The sequence below is a fragment of the Hemibagrus wyckioides genome, linkage group LG14 (assembly GCF_019097595.1).
Source record: "Hemibagrus wyckioides isolate EC202008001 linkage group LG14, SWU_Hwy_1.0, whole genome shotgun sequence".
NCBI classification, from domain to species: domain Eukaryota; kingdom Metazoa; phylum Chordata; class Actinopteri; order Siluriformes; family Bagridae; genus Hemibagrus; species Hemibagrus wyckioides.
In genome coordinates, this window is record NC_080723.1 from 22,980,774 (window position 1) to 23,007,842 (window position 27,069).

The window sequence follows — 27,069 nt, forward strand, 5'->3', positions numbered from 1 at the left end:
GTTCTCATCCCGGATCTGTACGTTAGTGCTTCTCGAGCATCCTCCACTCGCTCTCCCGCTGCTTTGATGCGCTGTTTAGATTACCCTAATGAGCGCACACTCTGCGGTTAGTATTCCTCCCTCGGCCGCTGCTCCCACTTCAATTAGAGACGCCACGCTTTAATCCTGAGATGTCACTCTGCTAATCAAACCACGCTAAGGTCAAACAGCAGAGCTGAAACCACACAGAGCTACGGCACACAATCCTGATCCTCATCCTCATCTTCATCCTCATCCTCATCCGACTCCTTTCACCTCTGTGCTTTTCCTGATTCTCTTCCTTTGATGTATATATTTGTCTTCATTTGAGCCATTATCTTTCTCACCATCATCTTCATCATCCTCATTTTCATCATCCTCCTCCTCATCCAACATCATCATCAGCCTCCTCCTCCTTCTCCTCCTCCTCCTTCTCATCATCCTCATCATTCCTCATCATCCATCATCAACCATCATCCATCATCTTCATCAGCAGCAGCAGCAGCAACATCATAATTATCCATCATCGCCATCCATCATCCATCATCCATAATTATCCTCATCCATCATAATTTTCTTCATCATCCTCGTCATCATCATTATCCATATATACCATCATCATCCATTATCATCATCAGCATGATCATCATTGTCCATCATTCATCACCCTCATCATCGTCATCATTGTTCATCATCTATCATTATCCCCATCCATCACCATCCTTATCATCATGATCCATCATCACCATCATCAACCTGATCCATCCTCCTCCTCATCATCATCATCATCATACAAATGATCCAACCTCCTCCTCATCATCCTTAATCATCCCCATCAACCATCATCATCATCATCCCAATCATCCAACCTCCTCCTCATCATCCATAATCATCTCAATTAACCATCCTCTTCCTCCTCCTCCTCCTTCTCCTCCTCCTCATCATCATCATGATCCATCATCATTTGTTGAACAAATATATTGCTGCCATTAAACATCTACTTACACATGTTATTCTGAAGCACTAATAATTCATGACTGGTTTTATGAGTAGTAAATTTCAGGCATCACTTCCTCCCTCGTTTGCTTTGAGAAGCTTTGTTTGTAATTATTGCTGTTATTTTACATTTGATTCCATATCCAGCCCCTTAACGCCGTCTTTAAAGCCGCTAATGCATGTTAGCATGTCTAAGTGAGCGCTGCATATCCTGCTGAGCAGTCCCTTTACAGTCTACACTGTTTTTATTCCCCCTGCCTTTGTATTCCAGGCTTGAGTGAAATTCCCATTTCTGTCCGTTTTATTGCACGTTATTGCTTATTCTAGTGATGAGTTGATGAGTTTAACCTGCACCACACCAGCCGTGGTGGTGTTAATGCGCTGCATTATTCTAATTATTGCACAGTTGGAGCTTTGATTTGTGCCGGGTAGCCTGTCCAGCACCGGTACGGGTGCGGAGGTTTCTTCGCCAAGCGTTTAGCGGCCCATTAGCGCTAAAAGCAGGCATAAACATTATGGATGATTTTCTTTCGTTCTCTCCTCGCACATAATGATGTGCTTGAAAAAACTCTCAGAAAGTGATAAATGGAAATTTCAGACTTTGATGTGGAAGCAAACTCGCACACATTAAAGATCTCCTAAACTTGCTGGAGTTTCAGATGTTGTGTAATAGTCTGGACTCCGCCCATTAGAGCCACTAGCTTTTTCGTAATTGCTTAGACCACAGCTAGTACATTAGATTCATTTAATGCCTCTTGTGGCATATCCTCATCATCTTTTTGGCTCATCACATAGGCTTCCTAGTCATAGTTCTCCTCTAGTTCTCATAGTCATAGTTCTCCTCTAGTTCTCATAGTCATAGTTCTCCTCTAGTTCTCATAGTCATAGTTCTCCTCTAGTTCTCATAGTCATAGTTCTCATAGTCATAGTTCTCCTCTAGTTCTCATAGTCATAGTTCTCCTCTAGTTCTCATAGTCATAGTTCTCCTCTAGTTCTCATAGTCATAGTTCTCCTCTAGTTCTCATAGTCATAGTTCTCCTCGAGTTCTTCTAGTTCTTGTGTTCTAGCTTTCCTGACACTCTTATTTCTTCTACTTCCTCTAGTTCTCCCTGTGTTCTCCTAGTTCTTCTACCGTCATTATTTCTTCTATTCTACCAGTTCTCCTAGTGTCCTAAATTATTCCATTTTTTTCCTTCCAAAAGTCTCCTAAAATCCCCTAGTGCCCTAATTTCTTTTCTTATAGTTGTTCACTTTTCTAGTCCCTGTGTATTTTCAGATGTCTGTTGTCTGCAGTGTTCCTGACATCTGCTCCACGTTTTCATTTTCATCTTTCTGATTATATCAGTGTCTCTTTATTTATCTCCAATGGCCTCTGGATCAAATCAGTTACAGTGGTCAGCAAACCTGCTAAATATATAGAATATTTATATAGAATATAATATTTAAGGAATTTTCAAATTCTTGTCAGAAAATATCCACTGTATGACATGCATTTTTATTTATTTATTTATTTATTTTTATTGTCAGTAAGTCCAACCCTCACTGTGATCTCACACTGTGTGGAAATCCCTTAAAGCTTTCAGACTGAGCTTTTAAACCTATATCACACTGAGGCATTTAACCCACATCTCCTGTGCTCTGACCCTCTCTGCCTCTCTGTGCTATTAGCCAACCGCCTGCGATCACATGCAGGGATCTCTACAGGGTTTGATCTTAACAGCTAAGCTACTGGGCTAAATAAGGGCTAGCTTTGACCTGCCGATAATGGACAAAGTTTTTCTTTTCTTAGACAGTAAAGGAGACGAGAACAAATGAATATAATACAGTTAAAGCCGTCTTTCTAAATCTGTGTTAACTTCTAAAGTAAAGAATAAAATTCATGCTGTTGCAGGGAAATAATCAGTAAACAGCTTGTGTGAAGGAAAGAAGTTTGAGTTTTTTATTCCTCTTGTACCTCTGCTATTTGCAGTTCATTTAGATTATTAGATAATTAAAGATTGACATCTTACCTTATCCGTTTTATATTTATGGCTAATGTTGTGGAACATCCTCACAGCTTTAGTTCCTGTTCTCACTTATGTTATAGCAGCTCTAAGCTCTCTCAAAGCCTTTCTGTTTACTTGATCTTGAAGTTAAACAGCTTGCCATGTTACCAAGAAAACAGAAAAGTGTAAACTCCTCTGTCCTGAAGATGCCTGAAGAGCTTCACCATGTCAACAGTTACGGGAGGAGTTTATAAGAAGAATTATGATGCTGCAATCACAAAAAATGCAGAAATCCTGAAGGATCTTATTTCTGAAGTACATAGATTTGATAAATACCTCAGCTGAGTGACCAAACAAGTCCCCAGAGATCATGACCCCAGGTTTCCTGAATAACCCCAGTCTCATGGAGAGAACACCTTGTTTACAATCAGCACAACAGCCAGAAATCTCATTTCCCCCAACTTTAATTTTGGATCTATTTCGAACTCATTTGTTGGTGTTGATTATAGTGTTACCTTGGCATAAGGTACTTCATTTAAATTCATTACCAAGTCCAGATTTTCCTCACTGTAAATTGTAAGCTGGGTCTTTTTTTTTTTTTTACCCTGAAACATGCTTCCTGTACTAACCTGATTTAAATCTGCTCTCAGAACTCCTCATAGTACAAAATACTGTGCAATACCTGATCAAGTTCATCAGGTAAAACGTGTGGTATGTACATGAGGTATGTTATTGGGTCTCTTAGAAATTTAGGCCACCCTCCTTTACCTCTTTTACATCGACATTATGGCCTGGGAACTTGTGTGGAATTTGCAGAACCATATTATCATAGAAAACCTTAACAAGAAAAGAATAAATAAATAAATATGTTCTTATACTTCTGAAAAAGGTACTCTCTGGTTGGCTGTTCTGTTCCTTATGCAAAGACAAAGAGATTCTAACTCAGGCATAAATTGTTGGCCTGTACAACCTCAGTAAATATAATAGACTACAGGTCATCTACATACTGGACTAAAGAGAGTAATTTGTACTTGTGCCATGATTTTCTGATGGAAGAAATTCAGATTAGCTAGCAAACTGGATTCATGCTAAGCATGGAGTGGTGTGTGTGGTATCATTTAGCTGCTTAGCTAATTATAAGGTCTTCCACTTAGAACCCTGATTCTGCCTTTTTTTTCTCTCTTATCCTTGCTTGTTCCATACCGGAGATTACTCCTTACTACCTTATTACTCCCTACTTACTTAGTCCTGGAGGACTAACACACTTGATTCCCTACATCACAACCTTCTGCTTCAGTGAATAATCTCACCTGGATGGGATACAGAAAAGGATAGAGTCTGGTTCTCATCACTCAAGTTCTCATCCTTGCTACTGTCACCTCTGGCTTGTTCATTAGGATCTACAGCGAAATCTCAGTAAAGCTGCTCAGATCTGGTGATTGAATTCACTTGGTGTTCTTGATCAAGGTGCTGTCGGTGCATCGAGTGGAAACTTTCACGAGTCATCATCAGCACCATGACTCTGTTACCTAGCACACTTCTAATTACAGCCATCTCTCATCATAGCCATCTAGCAGACTGTAGCACTCTGATTAGCTGTGGCAAAAGTTTCAGTGTTGTAGTTGAACATGCTTTGTTAATTAGGGGCCACTGATTTGGGCAAACAGGGTTAATGAATGCTCTAGGCCAAGATTTCCTTCATTGATCTATCTGTTGAAGCGAGTATCGATGTATACAATGTATTGCCAAAGTCTGATTGAGGTTAAACAGGTCTGTTTACCCCTGGAAAGGTCACCTAAGACCCACTGGGGAGGTCACCAGGGGACCCCTGGAAATCACTATTAATTATTGTGCTATTGTTAATGGCTTTTTCTACAGCAAATTTTGGAATTATGAAAACGCTGCATGGACTAATGCATCTAATACTTTTTTCTAATTTCCTCTCTGTCTTACCCCCTCTCCGAGTTACACAATAGGTTCTTGTAAGTGCTCACGTAACTTCAACAATAAATCCATTATCCCATTTATATCCATTCAAAGTTTGTCAAAAGTTTGTAGGAGACTCAAATACATGTCAAAAGGTTCTCTGGTCTGATGGGACCAAATCTAGCCTCGACATTTGATGAGAACTCTGATCATCTCACCCAGAACTCCTAGGGTTTCTCCACATCCTGGTTGTAAATTGTCCTCACTGTATTTGTTTTTCCAAATCAATACAGCGCTAATATTTGCAAGCTTGTTCTGTATTTCTCTCCACTACAATATTATGGGCTGTTTTTTGTAGATTCATGAATCCAAATAAAGTCCATTTCAGATCCAGGTTGTAAAAAATACCAGGAGGGTGAATAATTATGCAATATACAGGAGATTTCTATCTACCATCATTTCTGTTTCACATAGTGGTTAACTTTTTAGTGAGCGTTAGGATATTGTGTAGCTTGAACACACATTTCATGCTAATCTGAGTGCTAGCGGTGATGGAATATGATTGGTTCTCATGTCGGATGATCGTCGCATAACTTCAGCTCAGACGTTGCTGGCCAGTGAATATCAGTTACTTGACAAAAACAGGAGCTGCAACTAAAAATTGTTTCTGCAATCCCAAAAAAACATACAAACAAACAGAAAAATCTTTTCCAGCTTTTGTTAATAGCAGCTAGTTGCTGCAGGCATCTGTCTCGTGTTCTCACGACCAGTGCTTGTTGTACCAGACAAACTTCCCTGTCTTCCTTTAGGCTAATGTTTACTCCTGACAACCCCTACTTAAGCATGCCATGCTGTGTCTCTCTCTCTCTCTCTCTCTCTCTCTCACACACACACACACACACACACAGTTGCAGCATCCTCACACCCCGAGGCAACAGTAAGATCGTCTCTGGCTGTTTGCTTGTTCTGATGTCTGAAATGAAGTGAATTCATCTCTGATATGGAGGGAAGGCATGTAATTAGTGCAGGTTATAAATACAGCCCTGTAATCAGTCCCCTCTCGCTTTCTCCCTCCGTTTCCATCTGTCTCGCTCAACAAAGGAAATAAATTGGACTCTTTTGTTGTAGTTTTATTTTGTTTGCAGGTTGAGAGAGAGAGAGATGGGGAGGGGAGGGGTGAACATGTTAGAGAGAAATGAGCTAGAGAAATGAAGTTTGTATGTTGTAATCTTATTTTGGTACAATGTTAGAAGTCACCAGGGTCACTCTGAGTTTGTCTGTTCCACGCTGTGGTAGCCATCCAACTGTAGCACATTATTGATTATAAAATGTAATAATACTGTTTCTCTTTCTGGAAACGGAGATCTACAAAAGTCACGTAAAAGTCAGACAGCTCCCTGGTTTGATTCTGAGTTCAGATTACTCTTAGGTTCCTCCAGGTTTCTCACTTTCCTCCTGGTAGGTAGATCTTCTATACTAGTCCAGGGTGACCTGCAGTGGACTGGTAGTAGTCTTTATTTATCACATATACATTACTGCACAGTGAAATTCTTTACTCAAGAGCCTAACGGTGATGGTGCTGGTGCTTGAGCCCCGATCTTCTGGTCAATGACCCAGTGCCTTAACCACTTGAGCTACCACCGCTCCCATCCGGGGTGTGTTAAAGCTGCTCCTCTAGATACACACCATGACCCTGACCTGGATAATGCACTTGAAGATGAATGATTGAAGAAATTCATTGTTTTGTTGCAATTTATTTGGTCAGCTTCCAATCTGGGATAAGAACCATGAAGCCCCTGCACTGTGGTACTGATGGACAGGAAAGAAACAAGGCCATGCTTCTCATCTTTCTCCAGAAAGCAAGGCCAGTTATGCTCTCATGGTTTATCCCATCACTGAGATTCAAACATGATCTTCCAGAGATAGGTGAAAGTTTTTAGCTTAGCTCAACCACAGGAACTGATTAGTTTTTACCAGTGATGCTTAGTGAGCTCCTGGCTGGTGTCATGGTGTGTGTGTGTGTGTGTGTGTGTACTAGGAATAAAAACAATGCTGGAAAGTTGTATTCCATTCTTCTTATACTTGAGCTGAAATGGAGGATTACTGGAAGTAAGATCTATGGAAAAGTAGGTTCACCTTATAAAGAGGGTTGTTCAATCAGAAAAGACTTGAAACTTTTATAGAAATCCAGAGCCATTGATTATCCAAAGAACCTGTTCCTCATTCAGGCCACTTGTTTGGATTTCTCACTGAATTAAGGATTGTCACCTGCCTCAATGTCCTTGCTGTCCAAGCAGAAGATTTCCACCAAGTCCTCTCTGTCTCTGAGAGAAGAACCAAAGATGTGCTCTGGTTTCTGAGAGTGATCACAGTCAGCAAACGCAGGACAGATAAATCTCCAGTCTTATTACATTTTGCTCTGTTATTTGTTCTCACTCTCCACCTTCCTTGTTTCACAGGAATCAGAGGAATAAAAAACCTGAAGTGGAAAACAAACAGTGTTGCTTTGTGAGGGACTTCAGCTTAGACGCTTCTGTTACTGATATGAGATGATAGAGCTGAAATGTACACACTCCTCTGTGATCATACACGTCACCATGATAGTCTTGATTAAATGTGTTCATGAGACCGGATTTCTTTACTATCAGGCTAGGGACATGCTCAAGTTTATTCAACTTGCCAGCGTTCACATGGGGAGAGGTGGTTGCACTCAGACTTCTTCTATGCAGAGGCTTGCCTTTATTGGTCACATATACATTACTGCAAAGTGAAATTCTTTCTTCACCTATCCCATCCTTAGAGGGTTGTGGTCAGAGGGCAGGGTCAGCCATGATGCAGTGCCCCTGGAGGGGGTGGGGGGTGTGGTGGGGCCTTTAAAGGGGTCTCTCAATGGTGGAAGCTTGGTGGTGCTGAGGCTTAAACCCCGGTCTTTCGATCAACAGCCAAGAGCCTTAACTACTTGAGCTACCACCGCCCCGTGTAACATGAGGATGTATAAATGAAGAGATGAGTGAGACTGGAATAAATCCTCTAGAAGTGGAGAACATTAGACAGTACATGCTGCATGAATAGTTTGAATTATCTCTGAGGATTTGGTTTAACGTTTGAACAGTTTGGCTTCGACAATGTATAAAATAACCCTGTGATGCAGCACCTTCTATTATTTTGTTATTTTATATTGTGTTGTAACAGTCTGCAAACGTAATGAAGCCATGTGACACATGGTAACGTGATGCCTACGTGAAATTTACCTGTCTGAGGAATTCAAATTTGGTTTTGTGACTTATACGCAATTCGCATCGAATTGACAGTGAATTCAATTCAATTTTATTTGCATAGCACTTTTAACAATGGACACTGTCTCAAAGCAGCTTTACAGAACATAAGAAACATAGTAAAAAGTCCCAGATGTTAGAGAAAATCATCACTAGTGAGCAAGCCTGTGACGACTGTGGCAAGGAAAAAGTCCCTTAGATGGTCTGAGGAAGAAACCTTGAGAGGAACCAGACTCGAAAGGGAACCTCATCCTCATTTGGGTGACAGCGGAGAGTGTGATTTATAAATTATTCTAAACACCAGAGAGTGTGATATGAGCAATGTCCTTTCTGCAGTTATGTACAGTCAGTTGGAGTTGTGTGATGCAGATACAGTTTCTACATGCAGATAGAATGTTATGTGTGTATAAATTAGGAGGGTGGTGTTGTCCTCAAAATCCACATAGGGTTGGCATGGCTGCTATGAATACCCAAATCCTCACGAAGCAGAACCCAGCTGTAAAAGGTGATGAATGATCATCTGTTTGCTTGCTGGTGTAAATAATGCTAGCAGAACGTTAGACAAACATCGGGTCAACGTTCATCAGATCCAAGTGCTGAGTTTCAGAGAACAGATCATAAGGCATCGAGATCAGGGAAATAAACCACGGCTTGACTTTGTCTTGCTCTTGTATAAAGATGTCCAGTGAGTCCTCTCTGTCTCTGAGAGGCTTCCTCGAGTGATCACGGTTGCCAAACACAGGACCGATAAATCTCCAGCCTTATTACACTTTACTCTCTTTTATCTCCCCTCTCCGTCTACCCTCGTCGTCCATTTCACACAAATCAGAGGAATAAAAAGCGAAGTGGAAAATCGGCGGTGTCGGTTTGGTGTGTCTTCAGCGTGGAGGGTGTGTTCTGGACTTCTCTGTAGGCGTAGTGTGTTTCATTTTTCTTGTGATGGATTGGCTACATAATCAGTCCTGCAGGAAAACACTTTTCAGGAAAAAAAAAGGTAAAGAAGTGCTGCTGTGAGTGTGTTTGATGATCTGAGAAGAGTTCAGTGGAGCAGATGGATGCTAAGTCCAAGTTTATTTTATTAGAGCTTGTTCAAGTATGGTTTACGTTCCAGATAACACACAGATGGACTTATGTTCCAGGGGAAAATGTCAGCTTCACTTGAAAGACGGCTATTATAAGGGCAGGAGGAAGAGAACCTCAGTGTAGGAGGTGCTTTAATGTACTGTAGAAGTTGCTGTGCAGTGTTCAGAAAGTCAGGAATGAAACATAATGCGGAAAGGCGTCATGGGAAAATAAACAACGATGTAAACAACAGTGTTAAAGCTCCACACATAAATATTTTCCTGTCCAGTTTTACTCCTCTTCCCTCACAACAACCTGGCAACAATTACAGCTATTTATTCATGTGATAATGATATCTGTTTCTAGTCAAGAGTCTGTGTTGCAGAAATGCCCTCAGAGCATCTCTCAGATGTTAAAGCAGCTGTAAACAGTCGTTCCCTCACCTTCATCTTATTCTGTCTCTCTCTTGGAGTTGATGAGACATTGTCATGTTGCAGAAGAATCCACAAAGAAGTGGAAGCTCCTCTGTCCTGTACACTGGCCAGGAAGTGCAAAACACAATAACGAATCAGAAAATGCAAGGAGGATTCGGACAAAGTGGAAAAGGTAGATATAGCTTGCGAATGGAATTCTTCCCTCTGATTGGACGAGACATCTGTCACTCAGGATATACAGGAAATTGTGTATCTAACTTGATTTCTTATACATGTGTGGAGTTCTGCCTTCACTTTAAACAGTTTTTTTTTTTCGATAGTGCAACTTTAAATCTTTTATAGAAAAAGACAAACATATATATTTATATTTATAAGAAACTGAAATTCACCTCCTGGTGGTCCAGCGGCAGGATCCCACGCTCTCATTGCCGCGGCCTGGGTTCGGTTCCCGGGTGGGGCGCTAACCCAGCCTCTGAAGAGTTAACTCTCAGTACCAGTCCAAAGCCCGAATTAAATGGGAGGGTTGTGTCAGGAAGGGCATCCGGGGTAAAACCTGTGCTAAATTGAAACATGTGGACCAAATGATCCACTGTGGCAACCCCGAATAGGGAGCAGCCGAAAGAACAACAACAAGAAAATGGAGTTCATTCAGCTCTGCTGTGATGAAGGACGTTCATATGGTGTGATGTTGGATATACTGATAGTGTATCATGGAGTAAAGATTAGTTTGCGATCTCTAAACACACACCAGGTATGTGTGGAAGACCAAACTATTCCAGATTAAAGGATGTAAGGAGCGCTATAAGAGCAGAGCTGTGTTCATACACACACCAATCCACTTTCTACTGCTGCAGCTACTGCTGGACTTCCTGTAGGTCCTGAGTGACCGATGTCTCGTCCAATCAGCAATAAGAATTCCATTCGTAAACTATTCCTACCTTTTCTGCTTTGTCTGAATTCTTCTTGTGTTTTCAGATTTTTTATTTTGTTTTGCACTTCTCGGCCAGCGTAGTCCTGAAGCTTACGTCTGGAAACTTTGTTGTAGTTACAGAACCGTTACAGAGCTCTGACACTGGAGACTCCTTCCACACACATTACAGAAACAGCAACATTTTATGTAACGTAAGAAAATGAGCACATTAATGCAGACCTGCGACATCTCAGAGCTGCGCTTACAGACGACATCATCTGACCAATCACATGCGCCGGTTATTGTGTGACATCATCATCGCAAGACATCGCCCCTTATTTTCCAGATTCACACTCTGTTCTAAACTCATCTCCACTCTTAGAGTCAGGTATCTGTGTGTGTGTGTGTGTGTGTGTGTGTGAGTGTGTGTTGCATAACTCGACAGAGCATGGCCGCCCCCGAGCCTCGACTTAGCCTCAGCCTGTGGAGGATTGTGGGATATGTTGTGTGGTTTTATGTAATGGCAATGACAGTGATGTCGCCCACTGAGGGAGGGGATTCCTCCGGCTACAGCATCGCAAAACATCGTCACATGTACACACAATCTCCTACAGGCTACACACACACACACACACACACACACTCTTAGAACAGCAGAAAGGAGATGCAGGAATCTAGCCAGATAAGCCGTGCATGTGGATAATGATTATTCACCTCTTCACCTCATCACACCACACACAGCTGCCCCCGAAATTACTATCTCTCTCTCTCCCCCTCTCTCTCGCCCCCTCTCTCTCTCTCTCTCCCCCCTCTCTCTCTCTCTCCCTCTCTCTCTCTCACACACACACACACACACACATTAGGTCAGAGTGTAACACACTGATGTTGGGTGATGCTCAGGGCTTTACTGATGCAGCTGGAAGCTGTCCAACTCACTACAGGCTACTGCTTACCTACTGCTTAATTAAACCCAGCTCCATCTATCGCTCTGTCTGTCTCTCTCACTCTGACTCTCTCTGTCTGTCTCTCTCACTCTGACACTCTCACTCTGTCTCTCTGACTCTGTCTGTCTCTCTCACTCTGACACTCTCACTCTGACACTCTCACTCTGTCTCTCTGACTCTCTCACTCTGTCTCTCTGACTCTCTCACTCTGTCTCTCTGACTCTCTTACTCTATCTCTCTGACTGTGTGTGTGTGTGTGTGTGTACAGAGTGACATAGAGACTAACATTCATCACCTCATTGGAGGCAGGGAGGGGAGGCTGTGTGTGTGTGTATGTATATTTGTGTGCATGTGTGTGTGTGTGTGAGAGAGAGAGAGAGGTCTAGTCTTTTTTATAATTTTGCAGAGAGCATTGTTTGTTTAATTAGAAGCGGGCTGCATTAAGATTGTGTGTGTGTGTGTGTGGACAATGGATATGACAGCCCTGTCGCTGTGCTCTGTTTATTTTTCCATTCACTCAGTATGTGTTAGGTGGAACAGTCACCATTATTGCACGCATAAACACACACACACACACACACTCTTCCAAGAGGCTCCATCCTTCTCTAAAGCTGTACATATGAAGGTTAATGTAGCCATCATGAGGATGTGAACAAGCCTCAGTGTGGTTTCATTAGCAGCACTGAGTGATTAGCGCTTTAGCGTACAGCTAATGACAATCTTTCTTTTAGCACACAGAGTCTACAACAGCCTGCTGAACAGCATGACTGTGTGTGTTTGTGTGTGTTATATACTTTATACAGTAAGTGGCAGCATGTTGAAGAGCTACATTAAACTACATGATGTCAGTGTATACCATCTCTAGCTGCTTGGTAGTGATAATGGTTTTGAGTAAAGATTTGATGAAAGTGCTGTGATTCATTTCCTCTGTAGGAATGCTCATTGAGTTATTAACACTTTGAATACCACACCTCTGAGGTTCACCACACTTCTAAGAGTCACCACACCTCTGAGGGTCACCACACTTCTAAGAGTCACCACACCTCTGAGGGTCACCACACTTCTAAGAGTCACCACACTTCTAAGAGTCACCACACCTCTGAGGGTCACCACACTTCTAAGAGTCACCACACTTCTAAGAGTCACCACACCTCTGAGGTTCACCACACTTCTAAGAGTCACCACACCTCTGAGGTTCACCACACTTCTAAGAGTCACCACACTTCTAAGAGTCACCACACCTCTGAGGTTCACCACACTTCTAAGAGTCACCACACTTCTAAGAGTCACCACACCTCTGAGGTTCACCACACTTCTAAGAGTCACCACACCTCTGAGGTTCACCACACTTCTAAGAGTCACCACACTTCTAAGAGTCACCACACCTCTGAGGTTCACCACACTTCTAAGAGTCACCACACCTCTGAGGGTCACCACACTTCTAAGAGTCACCACACTTCTAAGAGTCACCACACCTCTGAGGGTAACCACTCCCCTAAGAGTCCCCACTCCCATAAAGTTCTCCACACCCCTGAGGGTCTCCACTCCACTAAGAGTCCCTGGTCCCATGAGGTTCTCCACACCTCTGAGAGTCACCACTCCTCTAAAAGTCACCACTCCACTAAAAGGCCCCACACCTCTAAGAGTGACCACTCTCCTAAGAGTCACTACTACCCTGAGGGTCATCACACTGCTACAATTGACCATTCTCATGAGGGTCAACAAACCCCTAAGAGTCACTATGGGGTGTTTGTGGTGATATCCTGTGTGTTTTATATTCACCAAATATCTCCTCCTTGGTCTTTTCAATCTAAGGGATATTGCTCTAGAACGTTCCTTGTTTGTTCAGATGCATTTTTGTGAACCTAAGTCATGCTCTGTATTCTGTTTTGCAGAGAAGGGATTTTTGTCTAGCCACCATTACATGAAATCCATACTCATTTAGTCTTTCTCAGATTGTGCCGTCATCAACATAAAAACTGACTCGAGGATTGAATTTGCCGGGATGCTGACTCCTGAGAAGACTGGAAACTGTCTTGAAGGCTCTTCACTTATAAACAGTCCTTCTCATTGTAGAGTACCGAATGTCAGATTGTTTGGAGATGGTCTTATAACCCTTCCCTGATTAATGAACAGCAACAAATTTTTGTGAGAGGTCATGGCTGATATCTTTTCTAATACGCATGATGTAGATACACACCTGAATGCTCCACAACAGCAAACTGCCAAGTTTCTGGAGCTGTTCACAACTTCTTGGAGGTTTCATTAATAACATCCGGTAGCTAATTACTCTCTTAATGATTGTGGATGGAGGAGGTGTGTACTTACTTTTTCTCACCTGCTTGGTGAGGACCACACAATTTTACACACACACACACTGTGGGGTTTTCTGGATTTTGCTGTTTTTTGTGTAAGACATCCGGCTCTAAAGTGTGTACACACACACACACAGTGTTAGAGACTACAGAACTAACAGGGATTTAAAGGCTGGTGTCTGTGATGTGAGCCTGTGATGGATGACAGTGTTCAGCTGTTTTGTGGTTGTAAATGAGCGCTGAATTGGCAGCCTGTACGAAACTGTCCCCAATTAGCTCTAATGATACACGGCATCCGTTCCAGCTGCTGCTTAACAAAGCTGGCGTTTAGCGACATACATGAACGCAGCACAGATTAGCTGCTAAGGCCTGCGTTAAAGCTGATATGGGATGATGGAAAGGGAGGAGCTTGTTTTGCAATCTGTAGCAGGTAAAAATCATCACAGGCATTTAATGAGAGACAGAACGGTTCTGGTCGGAGATTAACGAGGCCTAATGAGCTGAATCATGTGCTGAGGCGAGAATCAAATCTTTGATGAGTTGTTTCAGATGGTGGAGAAGTGAGAACGAGTGTGTGCTGGTGTCTTCATTAGGGTTTTTTGCTGTTAAGGTGGTGGTTCCTAACCTGGAACTATTTCATCTCTATAGCAGGATAGGAAAATGTTCTGGGAAGCAGAAATACTGGTATAGTTCTGTGTGAGAATTATTTTTACATCATGTATTAGCAAACTCTCTCTTGTCAAATTCAAGTCTCGCTTGGTTTTATGAACACTGTAGCTGAAGTACTGAAGACCCCACACATTGAACATTTTATTCATATAATCTTGTAACTCAGGGGTGAAACCAGTTGTGTTAGAGGTCAGGACTAAACTCTAAAATCTGCTCAGCACAGCAGGTCTACACGACGCTCAGCTTTGTTCCTGGTCTCGTTCAGCTCCCTCACACTGTCACATCTCACTGCCGTGCATAAATCCTTGGCAGGGCTAAACAAATTGAGCGTGAGGAAAGCAGATCAATCCCACTCAAACTCTTTAATCGATGGATGATCAGCAAACTGGATTAGCAAATCTCGGCTCCTGGAGGCCGGTTCCTAAGGGAGAGAGCCACATCCCTCGCCTCAGCACTTCCTCCTAATTGCGCACCAAACAAATGGTGGTGCATTGATTTGGCTGTGAGCACAGATTCTGTAGACCGAGTGGTGCCTGGCCATTAGCAGCTCACAGTGCATTCTGGGTAATGGAGGAATCCTTCTGTGTGTGTTAGCTTGGCACTTGTGAGATGATGGAGAGTGACCAATAGCAATCAGTGTTTTTTACTCTCATTTAATTACATATTCACATGTATTTGTTTGCTAAATGTATTCATCCAAAACAACCCATAGTGGCCTTCTGTCCATCCTGGAACTTAATAATCTTCTGGTTATATTCTGTTCTCTCCTTTGTCCTCTTCACCTGTTATCGTCTTCTTCTTCTTCTTCTTCTTCTTCATATTGTCATCATGTTATTTTATTGTTTGATATCTTGCCCTTGTTACCATCATTGTGCCTCTATGTCCTTTACTATGTCCTTGTCATTATCATCCTTTCTGTTTTTGTTTTCCATTTGCTTCTTTTTTCTATCTGCCAGTATTATCATCATCATCATCATCATCTTGTTCTTGTTATGCATGTTTCATGATATTGTTGTCATGAGTTCATTATCTCCTCCCCATTCATCCTTCTTCTTCTTCTTCCTCCTCCTCTACTTCTTCTTCTTCTTCTTTTTCTCATTCTTTTTCTCCTTCTCTGCGTAGTTGTTGCGTTAACATCTCTGGGACAGACAGTACCTGAAAGAGAGCGAGAGAGAGAGAGAGAGGCAGATGGGTGCTAGGGGATTGATCAGTACCATGCCTGTCTGACCTTCTCATAAATCTCTCATCTCAAATCCTCTTTCCAATCCTTTTCCTCTGAGACCTTTCAGCACCCTTTAAACCCCACTTTGTCTCCTTCCCACCTTTTTCTTCCTCAACTATCCTTTTCTGGCAACCTTCCTGACCCCTGACCCCCAACCCCCCTCACCTCTAGTCATGTGCATGCTTTCTTCTCACTTCCTCTGTTTCCCAGCTTCTGTTTCTTTGTCCTGAATATTTCTCCTAACCTGCATTCTCCATCCTCGTCCTGTCCTTCTATTACCTCTTGCTCCTCTCTTCTATTTTCCCATTACTCCTGACATTTAGCTCGCTCACTCCTCCACCCTCCGCTCCCAGCAGCCGGTATTTAAGGCCTTGCTATCTCACCAAAAGAAACACAGCACGCAAAAGAGAGCAGTAGACAGATAGACAGAGAGATGGTGCATTGGTTCTGGTCTCCCGCTGGGGAAACACAGAGTGTGTAATTAAGTTTCAGTCCTGCAGGCTGTGCTTATACAGAACACACTATAGCCGTATTATAGCTATTATAATCTCCACATCTACCACAGTGAAGGGCTTAGTCTGATGGGATAATAATGAAGTAATGACAGTTTGGAGCAAACTGTTGTTGAGAATATTCTTTGTACCTGACAGAGTTTCAGAGTGTGTGTAGACAGGGTGAGATGTACTTGTCTGGGAAACTTTGTAAGGGTCTTTTCCCCTCAGCAATTATACTTTACGCTTTAAAGGAATAGTTCAGCTAAACATAATTTAGACCCATTTAGCTTTAACCCAAATGTAGATGTGGTTGGTGTCTGAAAGCGATTCTGTATGCAAGAAAAGTCTGAGCTGTGGACTGATGCAAAATTTGCACTATGGAGAAGTGGAGTGTGCCACTGCCACCTGGTCCCAAAGGAATTCTGACCTCCCACACCTGCTTCTGAAGGAATGTTGACCACTTTATATGCACCTGATTCTGAAGGAATGCTGATCATTGTTTGACCATTACTCCCACCCACTTTTAAAGGAATTTGTGACCGAACCTACTTAGTTCCCAAGGAATTCTGTCTATTGCTTCACTAGGAATTCTGACCACTATCAACTGCTCAACAAGGAAGTCTGACCACTGTCTACTTCTCCACAAGGAGTTCTGACCACTCTCAACTGCAACACAAGGAATTCTGACCACTATCAACTGCTCCACAAGGAAGTCTGACCACTATCAACTGCTCCACAAGGAAGTCTGACCACTGTCAAGTGCTTCACAAGGACATCTGACCACTGTCAAGTGCTCCACAAGGAAGTCTGACCACTGTCAAGTGCTCCACAAGGAAGTCTGACCACTGTCAACTGCTCCACAAGGAGTTCTGACCACTCTCAACTGCTCCACAAGGAAGTCAGACCACTGTCTACTTCTCCACAAGGAGTTCTGACCACTCTCAACTCCAACACAAGAAATTCTCACCACTATCAGCTTGCTCCACAAGGTATTCTGACCACTCTCAATTGCATCACAAAGAAATTCTGGCCACTCTTAATTGTTCCACAAGGAATTCTGACCACTTTCAAGTCATTTAGTCATTTAAATCATGTTATTGATCAAGATTATTGCAAAAAAAGAATATAAAGGAATGTTTAATATAGATGCAGCAACAGTATGGATAATATTTGGAATTAAGTACAGATATGGCCTGTGGGGAAAAAGCTCCTCCTTATTCTCTCTGTGGTAGCCTGCTCTCTCTTAACCACAATAAAGAGCAGAGGCTGTTGTTCAGGTGTCTGAGGTCCTTTACTATCTTCCTGGGCTTGGTCCAGCACTCTAGAACTCTATCCAGAACCCATCCTGCTTAGTGCTGTTCCAAAACTGGGTCGTGATGCTTCCCATCAGGATATTCTCAATGGTGCAGTTTTCTCAGAGGGCAGTTTCATGTCTTAATTGTCTAAGCTGGTAAAGATGCTGATGGGCTTTCTTCTCCAGGAGGTTGATGTGACAGGACCATGACAGGGTGCTGGAAACTGTTCACTCTCCTCACTGGGGCCCTGTTAATTTTAAGGGTTTGGTAACTTCTATCTTGCTTTATTCCGAAGTCCAGAATCAATTCTTTTGTCTTGCTGACATTGAGGTGGTTGTTGCCCTGGCACCAGTTGATCTCCTCCATGTAGGCCTTCTTATCTTTCTGATCACCCCCACCACAACAATGTTATCAGCAAACTTGACAACAGTGCTAGAGTTTTAAGTGGCCACACAGTAATAGGTGTACAGTGAGAACAACAAGGGCTCAAAACACAACCCCTGAGGGCTCCAATGCTGAGGGCAAGGTAGGGTAAGACATGTCTGCCTTCCTGTACTGCTTGAGGTCTTCCTGCCAGAAAGTTGACTGACACAGGCATATGTTGAGTCGCAGGTCATGGTGAGTTTGGAGGGAATTATAGTGTTAAATGCTGAACTCTAGTGAACATCATTTCCCTGGGTGTCTAGGTGGGCTGTGTGTAGTTTTTAAGTATTCAGAAAAATGTAGGTTTTCAGACGTTATTTGAAGACAGCTAGTGACTCAGCTGTTTAGACATCTAGAGGAATTTCATTCCACCACATAGACACCAGAAGAGAGAATAATACCATCCTAAGAGATGGTGGAACCAGCGGAGCAGTGCTGGAGGAGTACAGGGAGCGTTGTGCATTCTGGAGTTTGATAAATTAAAAACTGTGATTTCAAATCCCAGCTCAACCACTTGCTGAGTTTTCTATCTTAGTGGTAAGTTTCTTTGGATAACAGAAGCCACCAAATGAATAAATGTGAAAGCATCAGCTTAGCCCTGGAGTCTGAAGTGACAAGAGCAGAAAATAAGATTGTGACAGTACAATCACTAGGATATCACCTCTGTTGCCTAGAAGCTCTAGATACTTAATAAAATATCAACTTGGGAGATTTGTGACAACAAAGTGTCCAAAAGATGGGACATGTAGCTAATAATTTGTCTTCACAGAGGTGAGCAACCCTGAGTCTGTTCGGCTTTGCTCTTTCTGCATAACTAACATCAGCAGAATTTTTGTGTCAGCATGAAAAATGACTGTACTTTTTACAATCACCTTTTAAAGTGCATTAGATAAGTTATATTAGTTGAGTTATGCAGGTGAATCTGCTAGAATTGCGAGGGCACCCATATTTCAAATCCAATTATTTGTCTTATAATAGCCTATCCAATGCACTTTCAAATTATTTGCTCAGTAAAAGGCCTGTCAAGAACCTCTTCTGTTCCTGACAGGCACTTCAATTATCCAGGGATGAGGTGAAGGAAGAAAAAAAAAAGCATATCCTCTGCTGATGAATATTTTTTCCTAGAATATTCAGAGATGCTATGTGGTGCACAGCAATAGTGAGGTTTGTCCTGAGGGACTCAAACCGGGCAAAGACTAATCCCAATTCAGGACCTGAGGAATAGAAGTGTTTAATTTGGAGCTTGGAGATTAGAGAGAAGATGATTCCAATATCAACCGCAACAAGATGCTCAAATTAAATCCATCTATTCATCGCTGTCACCGTCTCAGTGGAGCGAGGCCATGCCAACTTGTGCAGGGCGGCCAAACAGCCGGGCTTAGCCAAACTCTGCCTTTCTTCTTCACTCACTCTGGCTCTAAATTCAATAACATGGATGGAAACTGCATGACTCAACGTGGCAAAGAAAGACAGGAGAACTCCTGCTCTTCACACTCACGCACAATATGGCGCATTATTCATTTGGGAACAGACGGCACAAGGCGTAGCTGGGGTCGAACCTGAATTCCACATGAGCACCTCGGAATTTTCTTTTTCTTTAGAATCCACCGAGTCGGAAACTCTTGGTGCTTTGCGTATCCTACATATAGCCTGGAAGGTGGCTAAGGTCAGAGATCAACCCGAGGCTGATGCGGTATAGTATCAGTAAAGCATTTCAGGATATTAAATTTGGACTTGCAGCTCAAAATGTTCTCGATCCTCATGCACTCTAAAAATATCTGGGCCACATTTGGGTAAATTTGGAAAGCCAGTTCCGGCTCCCATATGAACTAACCCAGTATGTGTTGTTTTAACCCAGTAAGGTCAGGTTAGGGTGCTGATCCAGCATGCTGCCGACTTGTGGGTAAAAATGACTACATTGCTGAGCCTCCATGTTGTTATGGTTACACTGTTCATGTTATCCGAACTTAAAGCAGCACTTTTCCTTTACAACGCCTTTACTTGACTAAAAACTAAATATCTGTACAGTTTGAAATTCCTAGTGAAGACGAGTGCTAGCTGATCATTTGATAACATTAGATTCTATTTAACCAGCTACAAGTATCACATTTATTGTAGTTAATGTTTATTGCACATTTATTAGGAAGTTAATGTTAACTGTAAATAGAACTATCTAACAAATGCACACTCTACAAACCCATATTTCCAGCAAAGATAAGCAAATTCTTTCCATTTTATATTTGAATCCCGATAGAAAAAAGCCAGCCTTGAGCTGTACTCATAACAACTGCCTTCAGACAAGTGCTCAAAAAGACTCTTTCTCAATCTTCAATCTGGTTGCTGGTGGCGTCCTGTATTCGCTGTCATGCTCACAGAAGAGCCCTTGAAGCTGTGTGTCTCCTCATCTCAGTAATGGATCAGCGGAGAACCCTCAGGGTCTCCTGTCTCACACTACAGAGACGCACACTGACACAAAAGCAAAGAGTTTGATAAATAGGCTCATGTAATACATATTAGCATAAGTGAAAAATCTTCCCTTAAATGTCAAGCCAAGATATATTTGGTGCATCAAGATTTTTCTTCTTTTTTTTTTTTTAGTTTTTCTTTGAGGCCTTCAAGCTAATGTAGATAACAATTAACAGAAGTGTGTCTTATCCAAAATCCTTTCAATAAATCTCTGCCTTACACCAAGACACCAAGTCTTATAGACACACAAGTGGAACTGAAGACACAGTATTCTTTTGGGAAGAAAGTGCCTCTCTTGTAGAACTTTTCAGCTATCAGAAAAACCATTAGGAATTATCCAATGAATGCTAAGAACTACCCAAAACAACCCTTAGGAACCATCCAAAGAACCCCATAAGAACTACTCAGAACAACCCTTAGGGACCATCCAAGGTAGCTCTACACAGAACTCAGAAAAAAAATCACAGGAAGTATCTAAAGAAACCATCCTAGATATTTTAAAAATTCAAGAATTTCCCTCATGGGATCAATAATCTATCTGTCAATTCCTAAAGAACTCTTTAGGAGCTGTCTGTCTTTAACTTATTTATTTGTGTGATTTACTTTGTTAAAACCGGAACCTCATATGTTTTTTTTATTATAGTTAGTTATTATTTTATTGTCATTATTATCTAAGGATATTTTATAAGCCCATCTGTCGCTGTGTTTCAGTAACTTGTGACTGGATATCATGATTCCCCACATGTCTGGAACGTTAGACAAAAACTGATTCTCAGCTCTGTGCTGGGTGAGAAAAGTGGCACAGCGTGTGTGTGTGTGTGTGTGTGACCGTGTCATTCAGCAGGCAATCAGGTGAGTGAACGCCATGGGCTTGTACTGACACAGTGTGTGTGCAGCTTGACATGATGGTCACCCCCAGCAACCATGCTGCTGTCCAAGCTAGAGAGAGATGAGTGTGTTTACTTACGCCTGCGGGACAACACACTTTGACTCATACACCTGCCCGCGCACACACACACACACACACACCTGCTGCAGAGTTACAGCTGGCTTGGATCATGATCCTCCTCCCTGGCTTCTGTCTATCTTTTTAAAGGCATGTCCATGTTCATGGCATGTGCACGTGTGTGTGTGTGTGTGTGTGCGCCACCCCTCAAAAGGCTGCCTAATACATCATCCGATGAGTAACACACACACACACACACACACACACATTTTCCACAGCCAGCACACTGTAACGTATCCAGAGGCCATTCTGTGCTCACAGAGTGTTTAGCTCCACTGTCGTTCCCCATTAGCTTTCCTGCAGCCTCTTCCAAGTAGCTTCCCTCTGAATCCACTCTGCACAATACCCCTCATTAACCAGATCAGGAACAGACGCTCGGAATATCTGCACGGACAGATGGGCGTGTCACAGCCAGGTGAATTTCCCCAGCATGTGCACAGAAGAGGAAAAGCACACGGGTGTATTATTAGAAGTGCTGCAGGGACTGTCTATTTTTACAGAATAAATGAAGAAATACGCAGGATTTGTTTAAACAATAGAGACAGATGATGTTCAGTTGATTTCTTTATGAAGTACAGCTGTGTGTCTACAGATATTACACACACAGCACAGGCATCAGCGTCTTGGCTGTTTGAATCCACTTCCTGTTGTTACGATTCCAGTTGGCGTTGGCGTTACTGTTAGTAGTAACTTCCCGGTTGGCGTTACTGTTAGTAGTAACTTCCCGGTTGGCGTTACTGTTAGTAGTAACTTCCCGGTTGGCGTTACTGTTAGTAGTAACTTCCCGGTTGATGCTCCTGTCTCACATTTTTTATTAGAATCAGCATTACAATTTGATTTAGCATTACCTTTTATATTTAGTTGACTTCCTGACTCCCATTTCCCCTAAAAGACAACTTCCTGGATGGTTTTACTGATGGAGGCAACTTCCTGAAAAAAAACCCTGCTTCCTGTCCTAACTGTGTAGATTTAAAAGGTGTGTTTTTTTTTCTATTTCAGATTGTTCAGCGCTTTTCTGTCTGTAGAAACGGATCACTTCCTGTCTCGCCTGCTCGTTGTAGTTCTTATTAGCTACATCTCTTAGCAACAGAAAACCTAAATATAACCACATGGCACAGTGTCTCATCTGAACGGGCTGTACCAGGTGTGTGTGTGTGTGTGTGTGTGTTGGATTGTAAATGGACACTAGAGTACGTGTTGTGTGCAGTTTAGACTGACGTTCCATCCCAGTGGAAGGCTGTGGTTTATATTATCGTCTGGACTGAGTCACCGGTATGTTGGGGTGTGTTATTGGGGTTATTAATACTAGGACATTATCTACAAGGACCATGGTCATGACTGCTTGATGTGTAGACTGACCACTGACCTTTCGGAACTTGCATCCATTTAGACTGACAGTTGAGGTGCGGAGTTAATGGTAGATATTCAGGAGAAGAAGACAAAAACGCTTCCCCTGTGCAAGAGAGGACTGTGAAAGAGAATTGTGTGTGTGTGTGTGTATGTGTAAGTTGCCCTGCAGTGAGTTGTAGTCTGCTGGGGCAGGCTGTCATTTCTATGTCATTGCCGCAGGCCCTGAGGGACTTGATTTCCCAGCAGGCACCACTCTGGAGATAGGACTCGTGTGACAGATCAGCCTGCAGGATTCAGTGTAACAGAGAGACATGAGCTCACTATGAACACAGACTCTGTGTGTGTGTGTGTGTGTGTGTGTGTGTGTGTGTGTGTGTGTGTGTGCGTGCGTGCGTGCGTGTGTGTATGTGTCTTTCATTAACACCCTCAGCATTGCTTGAAACCAATGATGTCATATCTCTGTGTGTGTGTGTAAGTGAAGGTGAACACCCTGGCTAATCTTAATCACATCTTTTTGTCATCTTCATTTCACTATCTCTCTCTCTCTCTCTCTCTCTCTCTCTCTGCACAGATGTAGAAGTGAACGGTAAAGCATGTGACTGTGACACGGTAGCTGAGTGTAAGGTGGGCGACGCCGTGCCGCTGGAAGTGAAGCTGACCAATCGCAGTAAGAGCTCCGTGGGTCCGTTCTCTCTCACCGTGGTGCCGTTTCAGGACTATCAGAACGGCGTGCAGAACTACGAGCTACAGGAAGTTGTCACCTTCATCGGCTCTAACTCCTTCTACATCGATTCGGTACACAAACACACACACACAGATGAAACACCACACATTAGCACTATACAGTAATGTATTATTGTCTATAATCCTGGGATTTGTAGCTGCACTGCTGTCTGACCTGCTGTTCTAGAAAATTAATCAACATCATCTGACCAATCACAATCCAGAATTCAGCAGCGCTGTGGGATAAAGCCCCTCCCACTGCCACAGGCCTGGGTCATCACTCAGACTCTAGATCCTCTAAAGCTTAATGCGCTTCAGTGTTTAGAGATGCAGAAGCCCTGAAGTTTCCATGCAGAACTCTATAGCTGATTAAATCTTAGAGCAGTCAAAGGTTCTATGTGGAACTCTACAGCTGAGCATTTCTCAGAAGGAAACAAATTCCCAGCAGTGTGAAAAACAGTCACTAAGCTAGTTTGTCATATGCTAGATGTGATATCTCAAAATATTTCACTGCTGTACACCGTTCAGGCGTAACACTCTGACCAGTGACAGGTGAAGTGAATAAGACTGAGTATCTCCTCATCATGGCACTTGTTAGTGGGTGGGATATATTAGACAGGAAGTCAACATTTTGTCCTCAAAGTTGATGTGTTAGAAGCAGGAAAAATGGACAAGAGTTTGAAGAAGGGCCAAATTGTGATGGATAGACCACTGGATCAGAGCATCTCCAAAACTGCAGCTCTTGTGGGGTGTTCCCGGTCTGCAGTGGTCAGTAACTATCAAAAGTATCCTTTAAGTCCTTTATGTCCTGTAATTATACTTTAAGTACTTTAAGTTGCTAGGCCACCTCACAACTTACAGGACTTAAAGGATCTGTTGTTAACATCTTGGTGCCAGATCCCACAGCACACCTTCAGGGATCTAGTGGAGTCCATGCATGGATAGGTCATGGCTGTTTTGGCAACAAATGGAGGACCAACACAATATTAGGCAGGTGGTCATAATGTTATGCCTGATCGGTGTATATAGTAACGCTGAGTGACCTGTTGTATTACAGACTGCATCTGATTTAAAAATTCTAGGTCCAAACAAGAATGTTAACATAGGAATCTAATAAACCTGTGATTGAAACTTAGCCAAGAACTTCAAAGCGCTGAAGTACAGCTACTGCATCATCAGCTTATCATTATCATTAAACCTTTAATGACCTGAATGAGGCCAGTGCCAGGAGAACATTAAACCGCACCGTGCTCCAACTCTCCATCTGATGTGTGACCAAGCGCTGAATCCAGCCAAGCGCTCTCACACACCCGCTTCCAGATTACGGCCTCCGATTATCGCCCTTATCTGTGTGCAATGAGCCGGGGCGGGTGTGTCTCATTAGAGTTTGTATTCATGCAGCAGAATTAAATAAGCATGCACCAGCCTTCTGGCAGGAGAATGTGATATTTGGCAACTGGCCTGTGCTCTGTGCTGTTAACGCTGTGATTGTGAGTGTTGTGTTTAATTATAATTATAATTTTATTTATGCAGCACCTTTGGTGCATTTAAAACAGTTCACAGTTTGTGTAACAACAAAAACGCCACAAACAGGAAGAGCATTTATACTCAAAAAGAAAAAAACAACTGCTTTGTCACATATGAAAGACATTTCTGTTAAGGGACCGATGGAAACAGAGGCCACGCCTCCTTTAGTAAGAAAGATTTAGAACTCACGCCTCCTTTACTGAGACTGACAGGTACAGAGGCTACACCTTCTTCAGTAAGAAAGAGTTAGAAACCACACCTCCATCACTGAGACCAACAGGTACAGAGGCTACACCTCTTTCACTTAGACTGACAGGAGAGGCCACGCCTTCTTCAGTAAGAAAGCGTTAGAAACCACACCTCCATCACTGAGACCAACAGGTACAGAGGCTACACCTCTTTCACTTAGACTGACAGGAGAGGCCACGCCTTCTTCAGTAAGAAAGAGTTAGAAACCACACCTCCTTCACTGAGACTGACAGGTACAGAAGCCACGCCTCCTTCAGTCAGAAAGATTTAGAAACCACACCTCCTTCACTGAGACTGACAGGTACAGAGGCCACGCCTCTTTCACTGTGACTGACTGGTACAGAGGCCACGCCTCTTTCACTGTGACTGACAGGTATAGAGGTCACACTTCCTTCACTGAGACTGACAGGTACAAAGGCCACACCTTCTTCAGTAAGAAAAATTTAGAAACCACGCCTCCTTTACTGCGACTGACAGGTACAGAGGCCACTTGACACTTTAAGACTTGATGTTATTCACTCTGTGTTCCTCTGTTCTTCAGGTGAATCCAGCGGGGAACTCGACCTGTGCTGGTGCGTTGCTGTTCCTCTACACCGGGGATTTCTACCTGAACATTAAGTTCCAGGACGACAACACGAGCCGAGACCTTCCTCCCACGTGGTTCTGCTTGCCCAGTGTCCACATCCGAGCACAAGAACCGGTTGAGGCAGCTGCCTGAACTCCAGGACTCTGCGGCACACTGACCTTTTTGGACAGAGCACGTGTACTGTAATTCTGGGTCACTACTCTGCTGTAGATCTGCTGGAAACTGGAACCATTTTTATTTCAAATATAAAATTGTCTCTAGTTCTACGTCATCACCGGGCATTTCCTTAATAAGGTTTATTAATAAAGTTTATTAATAATGTAACAGTACGTCATATTACCCCTGACCTGAGACCTGTTACATCATCACTCAGACTCCAGATCCCCTGAAGGTTCTATGTACAAACCTAAAAATAAGCAGTTCTAAATGCAGAAGTCTTAAAGGTTCCATGCAGAACCCTAGTAAAAGGTTCTATGTGGAACTTAACAACTGAGCATTTCTGAGTCTTGAATCCTTAAAAGTTCTATGTGGAAGCCAACAACTGATGGTTTATTAATCTGGACTTCTTGAAGGTTCTGTATATTTCTAAATCTAGAACCGCTAAATGTAACTGCTTTTAAACCTCGAACCCCTAAAACATCTGTACAGAACCCTACAGCTAGAACTCCTAAATGTTCTGTGGAGAACAATACAGCTGAGCATTTGTGAATCTGCAAGCCATGAGGTTCTCTGCAGAACCCCTGCCACAGCTGAGGGAACAGTAGATTTGTTTGTAGTGGGTGGTGTCACGATTATATATTTATGTTCTCCTGCCCTCGGGTCTTCACTGGTTCACTCGTCAGACACACGGTTCTAAAATCTAAAATCTCTTTATCTTTTTATCTCCATCTCTTTATCTCACCGTTCTTAATGACTTTGTTTTCAGTTTGACTCGGTTCTTTTTTTCTTTTTTTTTTTTCCTGGAGTTGCTTCATTACTTCAGATCTCATATCCTGCGTCTCACTTCACTCTTGGTATGTAATATATTTGATCGATGGCTGTCGCATGGATTATAAATCATCAATATAATGTTTGTGGAACATCTCTGGGTTTCATGGAGTTCTTTCTAAACTTAGGAACGTTTGGGTACTGACTGTTTTCATTCCTATGCTTCATCATAAACTTTATCACAGCGTGTAATATCATCACCTTACA

The 27,069-nt window shown here is 42.6% G+C and overlaps 1 protein-coding gene across 2 annotated transcripts in view; it reads left to right on the plus strand.

Annotated features, from left to right (window-relative positions):
- The window catches only part of trappc9 (trafficking protein particle complex subunit 9), a 188,520-nt gene extending 162,271 nt beyond the window's left edge, over positions 1 to 26,249 (plus strand). For both annotated transcript variants that reach the window (XM_058407954.1, XM_058407955.1), the window contains 2 exons: positions 23,362 to 23,585; positions 25,831 to 26,249. In XM_058407954.1, coding sequence (XP_058263937.1) covers positions 23,362 to 23,585; positions 25,831 to 26,007 — 401 coding nt within the window. In that variant the 3' untranslated portion in view covers positions 26,008 to 26,249. The remainder of the gene's footprint in view (positions 1 to 23,361; positions 23,586 to 25,830) is intronic.
- Positions 26,250 to 27,069: the final 820 nt, after the last annotated feature.